This window comes from Leishmania mexicana, chromosome 20, assembly GCF_000234665.1.
Source record: "Leishmania mexicana MHOM/GT/2001/U1103 complete genome, chromosome 20".
NCBI classification, from domain to species: Eukaryota; Euglenozoa; class Kinetoplastea; order Trypanosomatida; family Trypanosomatidae; genus Leishmania; species Leishmania mexicana.
This window is the reverse complement of record NC_018324.1, coordinates 1,353,143-1,366,807: the sequence shown is the minus strand read 5'-3', so window position 1 is coordinate 1,366,807 and position 13,665 is coordinate 1,353,143. Positions and strand designations below refer to the sequence as shown.

Here is a 13,665-nt window from a genome sequence, read left to right as displayed (position 1 = left end):
CAAAGGCGAAAAAGAAGTGATGCATACTGCAGGTGAGGGTACACTACATAATTGACGGCAATCGCGCTAGGCTGAGTTGATGAGTTGCGGAGAAGGCAGCACAGCATACTGATACGGCGTCATAAGCTAGCGCGAAGCGCAACGAAAAAAGGGCGCCACTGCCTCATGCATGTCAAGCTGTGAGGTTAGCGAGTGCTTACCAGTGCTGTATACGCACGTACCCTCTGTGATACCCATCTCCGCAGCGTTACTACGCCCTCCCCCTCCCACACACACACACACACGCACACACAAGGGGCCCGCGCGCTTTTGTTCCTGCGTCTAACAGACTCCCATTCCATCAGCGATGAGAGCGAGTGAGGTGTCTCTGTGTGTGTGGTGGGTAGCGGTGTCTCTTCATGCCTGCCAATCTGTGAGTCTGTCTTCCTTTTTCATTGCCTTTCACTGACTCTACCCCCCCCCCCCCGTACACATACACACGTACACACGTACGGTGTTCGCATGTTCCACTTGATGTGCCGCTAGTGCAGCTTTAAGAACAACCAAGAGAAAGAGCGTCAGCGGTATAGGCAGGATGATTGATACACTGTCGATTGTGAGCGACAGCGGCGTGGTGCTGTGGCAGTGTACAACCCACGAAACAGGGCGGCGTACCATGGTGAACAAACTGATCCAGGAAGTGCTGCTAGAGGATCGTGCGGGTCACGCGCAATACAACGTGGACGACTACCAGCTGCGGTGGACCTTGGAGAACGACGCCAGGTTCTTCGTCGTCGCGGTGTATCCCAAGTTCTTCAAGCCGCACTACATGCACGTTTTTCTGCGCGACATCGCAACTACCTTTGCTAAGAAATACGGCAAGCAAACTGCCCAGCAGGACTTCTTTTTCAACACTCAAGGGAGCAGCAAGCAGGTGCCGGCCGCAAACTTGATGGAGTTCAGTGCGGAGTACGCCGCGCTGCTCGCGAAGTTCAATGCCAGCGAGGAGGCGGCCTCGCGGCATGGCGTAGAAGGCGAGGATAGGGATGAGGCTGCGTGCAGCGGTAGCAGTAGTGCCGCGGGAGAGGCAAGCAACAGCGTCTCCGCGCAGGAGGACGACGCGGACGACGACGTGTATGGGGACAGCCCCCAGCAGCCCGCCACACAGAATGCAGGCAAGGTTATCGTGACTAAAGATGGTCGTCGTCTCACTATTGGCGGCGGTCCTGGAAAGAGCAATGCAAGTGGTGCATCGGAGGCGGCGGCATCCAGCGGCTCGGCCAAGAAGCGTGGCAAGAAGCCGACCAGGTGGGACAACCCCGGGGCCGTTCACGACCCCATGGTGGAGAAGCAGTTACACGAGAAGAAGGCAACCGAGGCGGAGCTGCAGGCGCAGGCTAGCATACAGCGCGAGACGTACATCAAGCGCCTGCCTAATGGTGCTATTGCCCCGGTGAAGGAGCGAGAGTGGGAGGGGCAGTCGCGTGGTCGCTTGGCGACGTGGCTGCGCTCCTATGTCGGCACCCGAGAGGTAGACGCAGAGGACTTGAAGAACATCATCCCTGACTTGCGCGAGAAGCTCATTGCGAAGAACGTTGCCGTGGAGGTTGCCGAGCACGTGTGCAAGTCTGTCGAGGCCTCCCTAGCTGGCAAGCGGCTCGGCACGTTCGACTCGCTCTACAAGACCGTCGAGGACGCCATGATGGCCTCGCTGCGTCGCATTCTGCAGCCGAAGCGCGAGGTGAACCTCTTACGCGACGTGGCCGCTGCCAAGGCCGCCGGGAAACCTTACTCCATTGTCCTCTGCGGCGTGAATGGGGTGGGTAAGTCTACGTCCCTCGCAAAGATAACCTATTGGCTGCAACAGAACGGTAATTCGGTCCTCTTGGCCGCCGGCGACACCTTCCGACATGGTGCGGTGGAGCAGCTAGGGGTGCACGGGCGGTGCTTGGGGGTCCCTGTCTTTCAGCTAGGCTACGGAACCGATCCTTCCGCCGTTGCTGCGGCAGCAATGGCGCAGGCAAACAAGCAGCACATCGACGTAGTAATGGTCGACACGGCTGGCAGGATGCAGGATCACGAGTCTCGCATGCGAGCCTTGGCAAAGCTCATCCATGACAATCAACCGGATCTCGTCCTCTTTGTTGGCGAGGCTCTAGTGGGCAACAATGGCATCGATCAGCTGCGCAAGTTCAATCAGTGTCTCGTGGACTTCGCGCCTGTCGGGTCTCGGTCGCGCGGTATCGATGGCATTGTGCTGACCAAGTTCGACACGATCGACGACAAGGTCGGCGCAGCGCTCTCCATGGTGTACGAACTCGGTCAGCCCATCGTGTTCGTGGGCGTTGGGCAGACCTACCAGGACTTGAAGGTGATCGAGCCGGAGGTGGTGGTGAGTGCGCTAATGAAGTGAGTGGCGCAGCTTGGACTGTGCGAAGGCACTCCTCACTGATCGATCCACGTGATGAGAACACGGGAAACTGCAGTAGCGCTGCTGCTCTTTACACTCCTATTATTGGGCTCTCGCACTTGTGACTGCATGAAGGATGGAACACACCTGCCTCTGTCCCCTCGTGAACTGCTGTGATGGAGGTCGGATTTGGGGGGAGGAAGGCGATGACGTGCACGCTGATATCCACAGATACGCGACCACATATACGTGTGCTTGTATTGTAAGCGCTACTGGCTTGTCCTGCGCGGCCGCATTCCCCCCTCCCTTTCCCCTTTCTGCCGCTCTGCATCCCTCGCACACGTGTGCCAGCCGCTCTGAACACATATTTGTTTCTTTGCTTTCTTTTTTTCTGTGGTGCGGTTGTGCACACACCGTGCACGCTTACAGCGTGCCGCTACACCTCTCAGGGGCGTTTGAACGATGATTGGGCAAAGCGAAGCACGAATACTCGCGTTCATATGGAGAGGGGGGGGGCGACCATGCCGGGCCGAAGGCAAGGTAGGATTGTGTGCGAAGTCGTGTGCGTGCACATGAATGGGACTGAAACTCTTTTAGCTGACCTCCTCCCTGCATGTACGCCTCTGGGCAGACAAGAAGTGTTCGGTGAGGTGGTGCAGCCCCGCTCACCCGCCACGCACAATAGTCTCCATCATAGTTTGCAAACATGCAACTCAGCAGACGGCAGGGAAGGAGAAGCAAGATGACGACTTGAGAACCACGGCGGCTGAAGCGCAAGGCCGAGTCGGCGAAGGCCACCTCCGATTGCCGCAATGCGACCTGGGCGGTGACAAACCTCCCTCAACATTCTTTTTCTCCTCAGCGCTAGTCGAAGGATAGGTGACTTCGAGCGCAGCTATTGAGGAGGGGCTACTGCATGTATTCTAGGCCGGTGCTCGGCCGTGCCCCGCTACCCCTCTCCCGACCCCTACGCACCGCAATCTGGCGGACCCGACATCAATCGGCTATGCAGCTTACGTCGGGGAGCGCACAGGCCACCGCTCAGGTTGTTTCTTCGGGCCTCCTTGCTCACCCCGACGCTGGGCGGAGCACCGACGACGGGCGGCGCGTACACCCAGATGGACCTAATCGAAATGCAGAGCTGATGCATTAACACGGATAAGTGCGACTATGGGGGGAGTGGACGAGGTCTAGCCCTCGCCCAGGCGTCTGCTTAGCGGATACATGTTACCCGCGAGCGTAGCAAAGACGCCGCGCGATTTGTCCACCCCAATTATGGCGGAATGGTGATGAGCGCCTGCGGCCAGCACGGCGCGGCTGCAATACACATACTGTTTGCATCCCTGCACCTCTCCAAACGCGGTCGCCCAACATTTGTTGGGCTGGTTGGCCCTCTCTTTTGATGACTTCTCTACTTGCGGTTGCGAGGAGTTTTCCTCCTCTCCCTGCCGGGCTTGCGTCTGTTGGCGGCCTTCATTCTCATCACTCCATCTCGGAAGAGGTGCACGCGAACAGAGAGGCTTTGCACGAAGGGGGGGGGTTAAGAACAGCTTGCCGTTCCTTGGCTGGCACGCCGATTGGCCGCGATCCGATAATGTGACGGACAGAGATGAGGACAAGTCTGAGACCCCCTCTCTGATGAAGGGAGGCGTGGCGTGGTGTGGTGGAGGGTTCTTGCAGCGCTGACCCTTGGCTTTGGCTTTCCTTCTGCTTGTGCGTCGCCATATTGCCTGCAACTTTTTTCCCCTATCTTCTCCACTTCCCTCCACCCCACTCCCCACCCATGTGTGTGTCTCTCTCCGGCTATCCTCTCAAGATCATCTCTATCACTCCCTAAGCAGCGCCTTGGGCTGCATCGGCGATGAAATCTCTCATTTTTGCTCTTTTATGCAGCCCGAAAGATTGGAAATACGCGAAGAAACGGCGTGCTGACTCCCACGCACGCTGTCTCACACGTGCATTCTCGGCCAGCACGCACTCAGTGACGCGCAGCCAACATTAGCCTCGGCGCTCTCCTTTGAACACGTACGGTTTCCTAATCACTACATCGCGTGTGAGCTTTCCTCGACCCCTCTCCCCGTAAGAGCACATTATGGACAACGCCTTCTCGTGCTCGTCGCATGATCTGTGCGCACTGCAGCTTGAAGCGTGCAGACGCTGTGCATCGCTTTTTCATTCCCCGGGAGGCACTTGCACGCACGTATGTAGCGACGCATGCGCAGCCTTACTGCGGCAGAACAAAACGCCCCGCAAAGTTGTTCAGACACTCACCTTTAATGAAGCAGCGGTATACCAGCGCAACAGCCGCGGCATCACCAGTGTCCGCGCGGCGGGAACTTCACTGACGTCGCCCTGCGTCGCCAACACGGCACACGGGTGCGGGGGTGGACTCTGCGCCACCTATCACATAGGTCCACACTGCTTCCCTACGCGTCGCTACCGGGCAGCTCTGTTGCAGCAGAGGCACTGCAACAAGGTGCGTGGTGGCGGATTCGTCTGTGGCAGCAGAGTTTATCGCAGTGCCGCTGAGCGTGCGGGTGTGCCGACTAGCTCTGTACCATTGACACCGCCAGACAGCGACCTGTCGCTTCTATGGTCCCTTGTGCCCTCCCATCTGCTTCTTGAACTCATACAGACTCCGCAAGATGCGGAGGTGCTGCTCGCGAGGTTGAAGGACGAGCAGTGCCTGCTTCAGAATAGAGACACGGCCGAGAGCCCACGCTACTCAACGAGTGCGCAGCAAAGGCCCTGAGGCATGCGTTCATTGCGCGGACATTGCGTGCCCCAAGTCCGTGTCTCTGCGCATGCGTATCTTTTTCGCTTCCCCTGTGTCTGCAGTGCACCTCTGCCGCATCGCTTGCAGCGCGTGCCATTCCTCTTTCCCTCTCTGCTTTTTATCTCACGCAAGCGTACAGGCGTGATGCTCTGTGGCAGGTCTCGTTACGCGAACAACGGCAACTTTCCCCACCCCCTCCCTCTCTTGAGTTATGGCGAGGAGGACGAGGAAGGTGTGTTGTGTGCTGCGATGGCTTGACTGTGCAGGCCATGGAAGAGCAAGGTGATGGAGCGAATGGGGAGAGCAAGCCGGAGAGTTATGTCGGCAGCATACAGCTGTTCCGGACATGTCTTGTGTGTACGCATCCCACTCCTTCTCTCTTTTCTCCCTTCGGCACGTCTCTCCTTCCCCGCAGCAGCTGTGAGGGGCCGGAAACTTGCACCTTTCCTTCCACCGCTGCTCCGGGAAAGAAGCCTAGTCTCTCCGCGCTTGGTGCAACCCCACCCCAAGTAACACTGTCCCATGCGCGAGCTAGGCCTCTATCAGCTCTACCAGCTCTATCCACCTCTTCTCGAATCCCTTTCGCTGCCCCACCCCCTACCCCTCCGAATCTCCGCCGGCGTCGTAAAGCACTTGTTCGCCACGAAACTCTTTCGTGCGCCGGTGTCGGCTCTGTGGAGCTGGACGCATCGTCACACGTATGTCTCTATCATCAGAGGTTTCCGTGCAAGGCCCACCAGCAGCCTCTCTCTCTTCCCTTCTCCTTTTTTCTCCACTGTTGACATTACACGTTGCACCAGCGTCATCATCCGCGTGGCCTAGACGTCTGTTTTTACCCGCTATCGTGTACCTGCTGATTATCGCCGCGACTTGTGTAGTTTGACGCCCCCCGTCCCCCCTCCCTCCGCCCCATGAGATCCTTTCGTGCGGCCCGCGCCGTTGGTGCGGTATCGACGAGGCACTACCCTGTCTTCCCCGCTGCGCTGCGCCGCCAGTCTACAGCCTCCTCTCCGCCCTCTTGTACTTTTACCACTGCGAAGACATCGGCTGCTGCCACCACAGCACCGCAGACAGAAACACCACAAGGCGTTCGTCTTTCCCGAGAGATGGGCCTCAGTGAAGGCTTCCAGGGCATCGGCGTCTATGCGGGCTCCATCTCTGCCTTCGTGAAGCCGGCGCACGAAAAAGCAGATGTCACTTTCCGAACCGACGGCGGGGGTGTGCTACCATGCGAGCAGCCCGGCAGCCAGGCCGCTATCCAGGCTGCTCAAGCAGAGTACATGACTTCGGTGGCCATGACCGGCAAGTTTCCCTCTCCCCCTCACACTGGTACCGAAGCGCATCGCCATGCTCAGGAGCCGGCTTCCCATACCTCATCATTGCCACGTCGTGCCCCACCAGCAGCGCTGAATGTGACGCCGCGCAAGTCCCCAATGAGTCTTGCAGCAGACCCTAAGTCGCTGAGCTCCCCACCCTCGGCATCCGCTGCGAGGCCGGCGGCGGCAGCAGCAGCGGCGATCGGGGTCACAGCACGACCGACCACCTCTTCTCTCTCGTCCTCCCCATGCCCGCAGAGTGACAGCGCGAAGGGTGTCAGCCGCGTTACGGCAGACGGTTCCCGCGTTATGCGCAACAAGGAGGCTGCAGACTACTACCGCGCCCTCCCACAGAACGAGCTGAGCAAGGAGGATATGTGGCGTCGCATCAACGAGGCGAGCGCCGATCGCGCCGAGGCCACCGGCACCGCCATCGGTTCCGCTGAGGTGGATTACATAAAGCTGGAAGATGAGCTGCGTGACTTCGACCTCTTTCACTACCGCATTGGCGAGATGGGATACCCTGACCAAGCGATGCGGCGCGACTACTACGCCTTGTGGAACCTGGCGATGTCGCTGAATAAGGCTCGGTGGTCTATGCTCGAGGTGCACTCGCAACACGGAATGAAGAGCACCGGCGCTGGTATGAAGCTGATCTTCTGGAAAGAGTCCGTTGGCGCAATCATGGAGAAGCGGAAGATGTGCACGGGGCAGTTCACCGACTCCCACCCCGTCTTGCGCCCCTTCGCCGCCGCCGTGGAGCGCAACCCGCATATGACGAAGGCTTTTGTACGCGGCTTCACTGATGCCCGCCTGCGCGTCATTCAGCAACCCGGAAACGTGCAGCAGCTCTTCGACCACTTCGACAAGTTCTACGGCTACTTCTTTAACTCCTTGCTTGAGGTGACGCACATAAAAGACGAGGCGACGGAGCACCTCATGACCCACATTGGCCGTGCAACCGGGCTGACAAACCATTGTGTGATGTTCTGGAAAAAGTACGCGCGCCTCGGCTTCACGATGCTGCCCGCCGACCTCTGCGCGGACAACCACGTGAACCTCGGACTGCTCAAGAACATTCCTCTGGCGTCTCGTGATCGCGCCGTGCGCAAGGTCCTTTTTGACGTCATGTGCATTGTCAAGGACGAGATGCTGCACGCGCAAAAATGCGCTAAAGACGTTCCGCCCAAGGCGTGGCCGATTGTCATGGAGTGCCTCTACGCAAACTACTATCTCGGCTTTCTGCAGCGGCGTGACTTCAACGTGAGTGCCATGTTCGCGGACCACAACATCGAGAACGCCGGCTTCACGTGGTATCGCCTAAAGAAGCGGTGGGAGTGGGAGCGGTACCAGAGCATCGAGCGGCTCGTGGATGAGTCGGCACCGCTGCCGTACATCAACACCTCCTTCGCGCACCGCGGCTCGCACTACAAGATGGCGAGCGGTGTCGGCTCAGGCGCTCCCCAGACACAGCGGAAGAGGAGCTGAGGCAGGGCATGTGCATGCTGAGCGGTGCCTAGATAGTCTCAGCAGTGCTGTTTGCGCGTGTATGTGCATCAGGGAAGGGAAACTGGTGTTGATGGGCAGGCGACTAAAGTGATGTGACAGATCCCTCCCTCCTCTTCGCCCACCTCACCTTGAGGGAGACGCTTTCGATGATCTTGATGAGTCGGTAACTGGGAAGAGGAGTGGTGTACGTCGACGAGGCCTGATGATCACAAGCATGCCACCATCCCTTCTTCGCTCTCCCACATGCTCATGCGAGCGTGACTGTGTCTTGCCATGCAACCTTGAAAGACAAGAAAAGGACCGACAAGGAAAGGAAAGCCCACCATTGGAAAGGATTCCAAGCAACAGCGCCTTGGCTGCGCGTGTTTTGCCTTGCGACTTACACATCTCTCTTTCTCCCCACAAGCGGCACGCTCCCTTTCCAGTGTTGCGCTGGTGCATATCCTTTCCCTTCCGCCGCCCCCTGTTGTTTCTCGGGCGGTGGGAGTCGTTCGTGCAGATGTGTTCGTGTGCTGGTGCTCTACAGCGCGCACACCCTTGCGCTCTCGTTACTGGAGCTCACACAGATATCGAATGAAGAGCACGGAGCAAGTCGAAGCCTCCTGTGCCCTCTCTACCATCTCTTACTGCCACACCCCTCTGCACTGCTCCTCGTCTTTGCTCCTTGTCTTTGCTCCTTGGTGGCAACCGGATGCATCTCACTCGCTCACAGACGCGCGCACTTTTGTGCAGACGTTGACGTTCGGGCAGACTTCTCGCCCTTCTGTGCCTCTGATATGCGCAAATCGTCTACCTCGTAGACTGCGCGGTCACCGAAGAGCGCACCCTACCCGTGATCGCATAACGAGGAACCGCGAAACACTACAGCACCATCAGGCTTGACACCGTTGTCGCCGCCGTTGTCCTGTGTCTCGTTTTTCTTTGTGTGTATGTGGGTGGGAAGTAGTCAAGACACGACTCAGTCATGCAGCTGCAGTCTTGTGCACCAGAGCACTTCTCACCGCCCTTCTTCTCTTCTCCATCCTCCTCCGTTGCCTGCGAGCCAGGCTGCTCCTTGGATGCACTAGAGCGCCTTGTGCACTTCACAGGTGCTGGGGCGGACGCATGCTTCTACACGGTGCATCCATCGCAAGCCGAGGGGACCGATTCGGCGGCGCTGAACCCCACCGCTGAAGGGCTGCGCTACTGGCTGAACCCATCCGTGCGAACGCGTCCGACCACCGCCACGTGCGAGATTACGAACCTGGGACCACCCTTCTTTGCCTCCACATCGACGTCGGTGCTGCGCATCTCTGCCACCCCACTCTTCGTCGATGGCCGCTGTTTTCCCACTCGCTGCGTGGTAAGTCTGGCGACCAGCGCGCAACGGCTGGACGGGGTCTCGCTGCGGCCTGTAGTGGTGACAGAGTGGAATTTGACTGCGAGTGGGGCGGCTGGTGTGTGCACGACAACGGTTCCCCTGCGCACATTCTATCATCTCGCCGTGCTAATCAGCTCGTCTACGCCTGCGACAGGCGTAGAAGCGGTGCGCCTTTACCTCCACCTGCGCTTCATGGGGTGCTCCGACGGCTCTGACACGCACCGGATCGCGGCGGTGCGGCTGCGTTATGAGCAGCTAGGCACCGCTGCCGAGGTACTCCCGCAACTCCTGCAACGGCAGCAGCGTACTGCGGCGCGCGTGATGCTCCCACCATCGCTGTATAACGTCGAGGACCACTGCGAGGGTCCTGTCACCAGAGCGGGTGCACCTCTCGAGGAGGTGGTGGGCGTCACGACGAGCAGAAGCGCCTGTAGCAGTGGCGGGAAAGGCGTGGGCGACAACGTCGGGAACGGTCGCTTTATCGGTGCAAAGGAGCGGCGCACGCCCACGAGGCCGCTCCCCTCGACGAGAATGTGGTCTGAGGGAAGTGAGGACGCCGCGGGGGAGGCACAGCAACAGCTGCTGCGCTCTCCACCCCAGCGGTCGGCAACGAGGCCGCGCGCCGAGAGGTCCCCGAGTACAGACCGAAGCAGCTCTTCCTGGATAGAGGCTGTTGACCCTACCGAGGGCCGCGATGTCCCGAAACTCGTTTGCGTCGATCGTGCGCTACGCATTCCGCCCCCTCCACCAAAGTCAGCCACCGCCGCGGGCTCAGCGCCTCCGCCGTTAGGTGGGCCGTGGCCGCCACGCAAGGTGCGCACCATCGTCCTGGCCCCCTCCATCTCTCCCAGTCTCTGCTCATCTTCCGCTGGCACCTCGCCCCGAGGCCCTCCTTCGCCTCTGCCTTCCCCGCCTCCCGCCACGGATGCCGACTTTAGCGCTAATGCGCACTTGAGCACTTCACTCGCTGGCACCGCGCGCTGCCGCGAAACCGAGAGCTGCGACAGGGAAGGCTTCGAAGATGCTGTGCACGCGCTGATGCCACTAACGCAGCAGAACGTCCAGGGACGCCTTCTCGAGTCTACGAAGTTTGACAAGCGCACCTCTTCTCCTGTCTCAACTGCGGGAACCTCCTCACAGAGGCGCCATTGCCACGAGTCGTCCTCCGTGCTGCGACAAATCCCCTTGGCGGAGGCCCAGGAGGTGTCGCAGGCAGTGGCAGAAAACCGTCCTGATCCTCATCCCCGTCCATTCGCGCCGCAGTCGCTGTACGCCCACTCAGACCCTGCCGTGCTGTGGGCCGCCACCTCGCTGCTGGGTACTCTCCCATGGACCCTCGCTGGTCAGTATCAAAGCCGCAACAGCACCCCAGCCGCTTCGGTGGCCAGCAGTCGTGCGCCGTCGTGCGACGGCAGCGCTCAGGCAATGTCGAAGGACTCGGCAAAAGGGGCGCCATGTTGGCAGATGCGGCAGCCAGACCCTTCCAAGTCGTTTCTCGACCCTGGCTCGTATGCGCACCGCAGGAATACACGACAGCCGCAGCAGCAATCATGGAAGAGAACGCCCCTCGGCGCCTTAGACCCCAATTCGAGCTCCCATCTCCCTGAACGGACGACGGTGCCGGCAAAGGCGGATTCGGCTGCAGTGACACGGACCTACAGCACAGAGTTCACGACCGCATTCTTCCCACATTGGCGGCGCGACGAGCGCGCTCATGTATCACCACAGCTGCATCCGCCTCATCTTTTCGCCACCGCGTCGTTGTCTCCCTCACACTCAGAACCGTTCAGTCGACCCTCTATTCTTCCGCCAGCCACGACGCACGCACTGCTGCAGCGTCCCACCTCTGCCTTCGTGCCCCGGCTGCTTCTGCGCTCTGGGCAACGCAGCCATGAGGCCCATGCTGCCTCCTCCACGCAGCGGGGCGGAGGCGCGATCATCACCACCAGTAGCAGGAGCAGCGGTAGCAGTACTGCGAACACAGCCACAGCAGCGTCCGCGCCGCCGCCGCCGTCTCAAAACAGGAGTCTCTGGTCAAAGGCTGCTGCCTCTGCCGGCGTCTCATCATCTCTCGATGTCAAGCCACGCCGCAGTGCTACCGCCGATGTGCATGAGCGACGACGGCTAAGCACGGCAGTGTTTCCGATGTCCTCCTCCGCCGTGCTTTCAGTGATGCCGTCCTCGTGCCTACGGAGCAATGCGACTGCCGCACCGGAGGCCTCTACTGAATCTGCGGCTGAGATGAAATCGCAGAACTCTACGGCTTCCCAGCGAAGCTTTCGCTCATCCACTGCGCCCCCGTCGAGTTGCCGCCCACAGCACGTCTCTTCACCCGCCGGCGCGGCCGTCGCGGAGTGTATGGAGGACACTGTCTCGGTCGCATCTGGGAGCAGCGCCCCGCTGCCGCCGTCGTCACTGCCGCCGCATCAGAGCTGCGCACTTTTCCATAGTCCAGCCCCCACACACTCATCACGGTCGTCCTCGTCCTCTTCGTCGAGCTCTCGCCCCCGCGCAACGCCTGCGCTGCCTCTGCAAGAGGCGCACGATAGCAACCGCAATCGTAGCCGCCCGCGGCAACGCAGTTTCACGCGGCCTGACGGCGGACACGGTAGCAACAGCTCCTCGGCTTTTAGGCAGTGCGTGGTACAGGGGCTTGCAGTGTGGAAGCACCATGCGTCGCGCCGAGGTGTTGGGCGCCGTTGGCTGCGCATTGAGCGGCTGCCTCCGTCGTCTTCCACATCGGCGGCAGTTTGCTTCCGCATTACTCTGGACAAGGTGCACCCGCCCATGTTGGCGCGGGCCTCGATGCTGCTAGGACGCAGTAGCAACAGCAGCGGGAACAACAGTGTCCATGCAAGTAACCCGTCGTGTGAGGTGTGCATACGGTGGGCGGACACGGTGGAGGTGTGGTGCGGTCTTCGCGCTTACAACAGCGGAGTGATTCACCAGAGCAAGGTTCACCGGGCGGAGTGTTGCTTGGTCATCCGGTGCAACGCTCAGCTGGTGACGGCGGTTGAGTTGGAGTCGACAGAGGCGGTCGACACGGTTCGACGTCTTCTTTCCGATCGCCAACTCACACCTCACGCAAACAGGCAGCGTGCTGTTGTCGCGGGCACGGAGGCGAGCTCAGCGAGCGCGAGGGAGCGTGCAAGGAAAGTCAGCGTGCCAGCAAACATGTAGCGCGCTTCAAGCTCCTGCCCTTTTACGCTTGCGCTTTTTTTTTGATTCCCTTTTCTTCCCCCTGTCGGTGTGGGTGCGCGCACACTCCTTTCGATAGATTAGATGGCGCGCATGTGCGCGTATGTGTGCGTGCACCCGTGCGCGCGTTTGCCTCAGCGGTGGAGGTAGGCAAGGGCCAGCGCACCTCGTAGATTCTCTCTCCCGATGAGTGTGCCGCTGTGGCGATGGTTCTCTTCTCTTGTGCTCTTCTCTCTTCGTGGATGGGGAGCACGGCGCGTATCACAGCTAGAGACGTGATGCAGTGCGTGGGATGCTTTTGTTTGCGTCCTTGTATCATTTTTTTGCTGGTGCTGGCGGAGGGCGGATGAGGGAAGGAACAGGCAGCAGTGCAAAGTATGGCGCACGCCTATTCCTTCCTCTCGTTCCACCTTGGGTGGGCCTCACCACCGTTTCTTGACTCTGCACCACGCATGTCTCTCTCTCCATCTCTCGTTCTGCGGGCGGTGGGCTTTCTTTGCAGGCAAGCTTGGCGCGAAACGTCGTCGTGATGTTTGGCGAATGTGGGTTTTCGTCGTCGTCACGCCGTATGCAGCCCTCGCCACCGCTATTGCCGCCTTCTTTTCCAGGCGGTACTTCTGCCCCCCCCCCTCGTTGCCTTGTGCATGGAAACGTCTTACTTCACCCTCCTCTCCCCTCTCCCCTCTCTCTCGTGTCGACAAACGTCGGGTGTATTCTTCGTGTGTGCGCCGGGCTCGCACGAACGACATTCTGCGCTGCACGCTCCACTTCGCCTCCGACATCCCCTGCGGCCCCACCTTCCCCGTCACTCGGAGGCAGGGGATCTTCACGCAGAGGGCGTCCCTGCCACAGACACAGCCGCACTACTCTTCACCGTCTCTCTAATATACGTACACTCACGCTCACGCGCAATTTTTTCTTTTTTCTTAAGCGCGATTAAGATTCTCGATACGCACCGATCTCTCCCTTTCTCACAAACCCCCCAAAGATAGACACGCACCGGCAAGCGCGCGAGTATCCCTCCCAACAACATTGCCTAATAAAGGCAACGACTGTCTCCATCAAATACTTCCCAGCTCTGCCCATCGCTTACTGTAGGTCACCATGAGCACCAGTC

The 13,665-nt window shown here is 59.7% G+C and overlaps 4 protein-coding genes across 4 annotated transcripts; all 4 read left to right on the top strand.

Moving 5' to 3' along the window:
* Positions 1-574: 574 nt before the first annotated feature.
* Positions 575-2,392, top strand: LMXM_36_3570 (putative signal recognition particle receptor like protein; the record flags this gene model as incomplete). Its single annotated transcript, XM_003874661.1, has 1 exon — positions 575-2,392. The coding sequence occupies one exon, from the start codon at positions 575-577 to the stop codon at positions 2,390-2,392; it is 1,818 nt and encodes a 605-aa protein (XP_003874710.1).
* A 4,398-nt stretch (positions 2,393-6,790) lies between these two features.
* On the top strand, positions 6,791-7,969 carry LMXM_36_3560 (conserved hypothetical protein; the record flags this gene model as incomplete). Its single annotated transcript, XM_003874660.1, has 1 exon — positions 6,791-7,969. One exon carries the CDS (start codon positions 6,791-6,793, stop codon positions 7,967-7,969), a length of 1,179 nt encoding a protein of 392 aa, XP_003874709.1.
* Positions 7,970-8,954: 985 nt separating this feature from the next.
* LMXM_36_3550 (conserved hypothetical protein) lies at positions 8,955-12,530 on the top strand (the record flags this gene model as incomplete). Its single annotated transcript, XM_003874659.1, has 1 exon — positions 8,955-12,530. The coding sequence occupies one exon, from the start codon at positions 8,955-8,957 to the stop codon at positions 12,528-12,530; it is 3,576 nt and encodes a 1,191-aa protein (XP_003874708.1).
* Positions 12,531-13,652: 1,122 nt separating this feature from the next.
* Positions 13,653-13,664, top strand: LMXM_36_3540 (conserved hypothetical protein; the record flags this gene model as incomplete). The annotated part of the gene is made up of 1 exon (XM_003874658.1): positions 13,653-13,664. A coding segment is annotated over one exon (12 nt), but the record flags the coding sequence as incomplete, so codon positions are not given.
* Position 13,665: the final 1 nt, after the last annotated feature.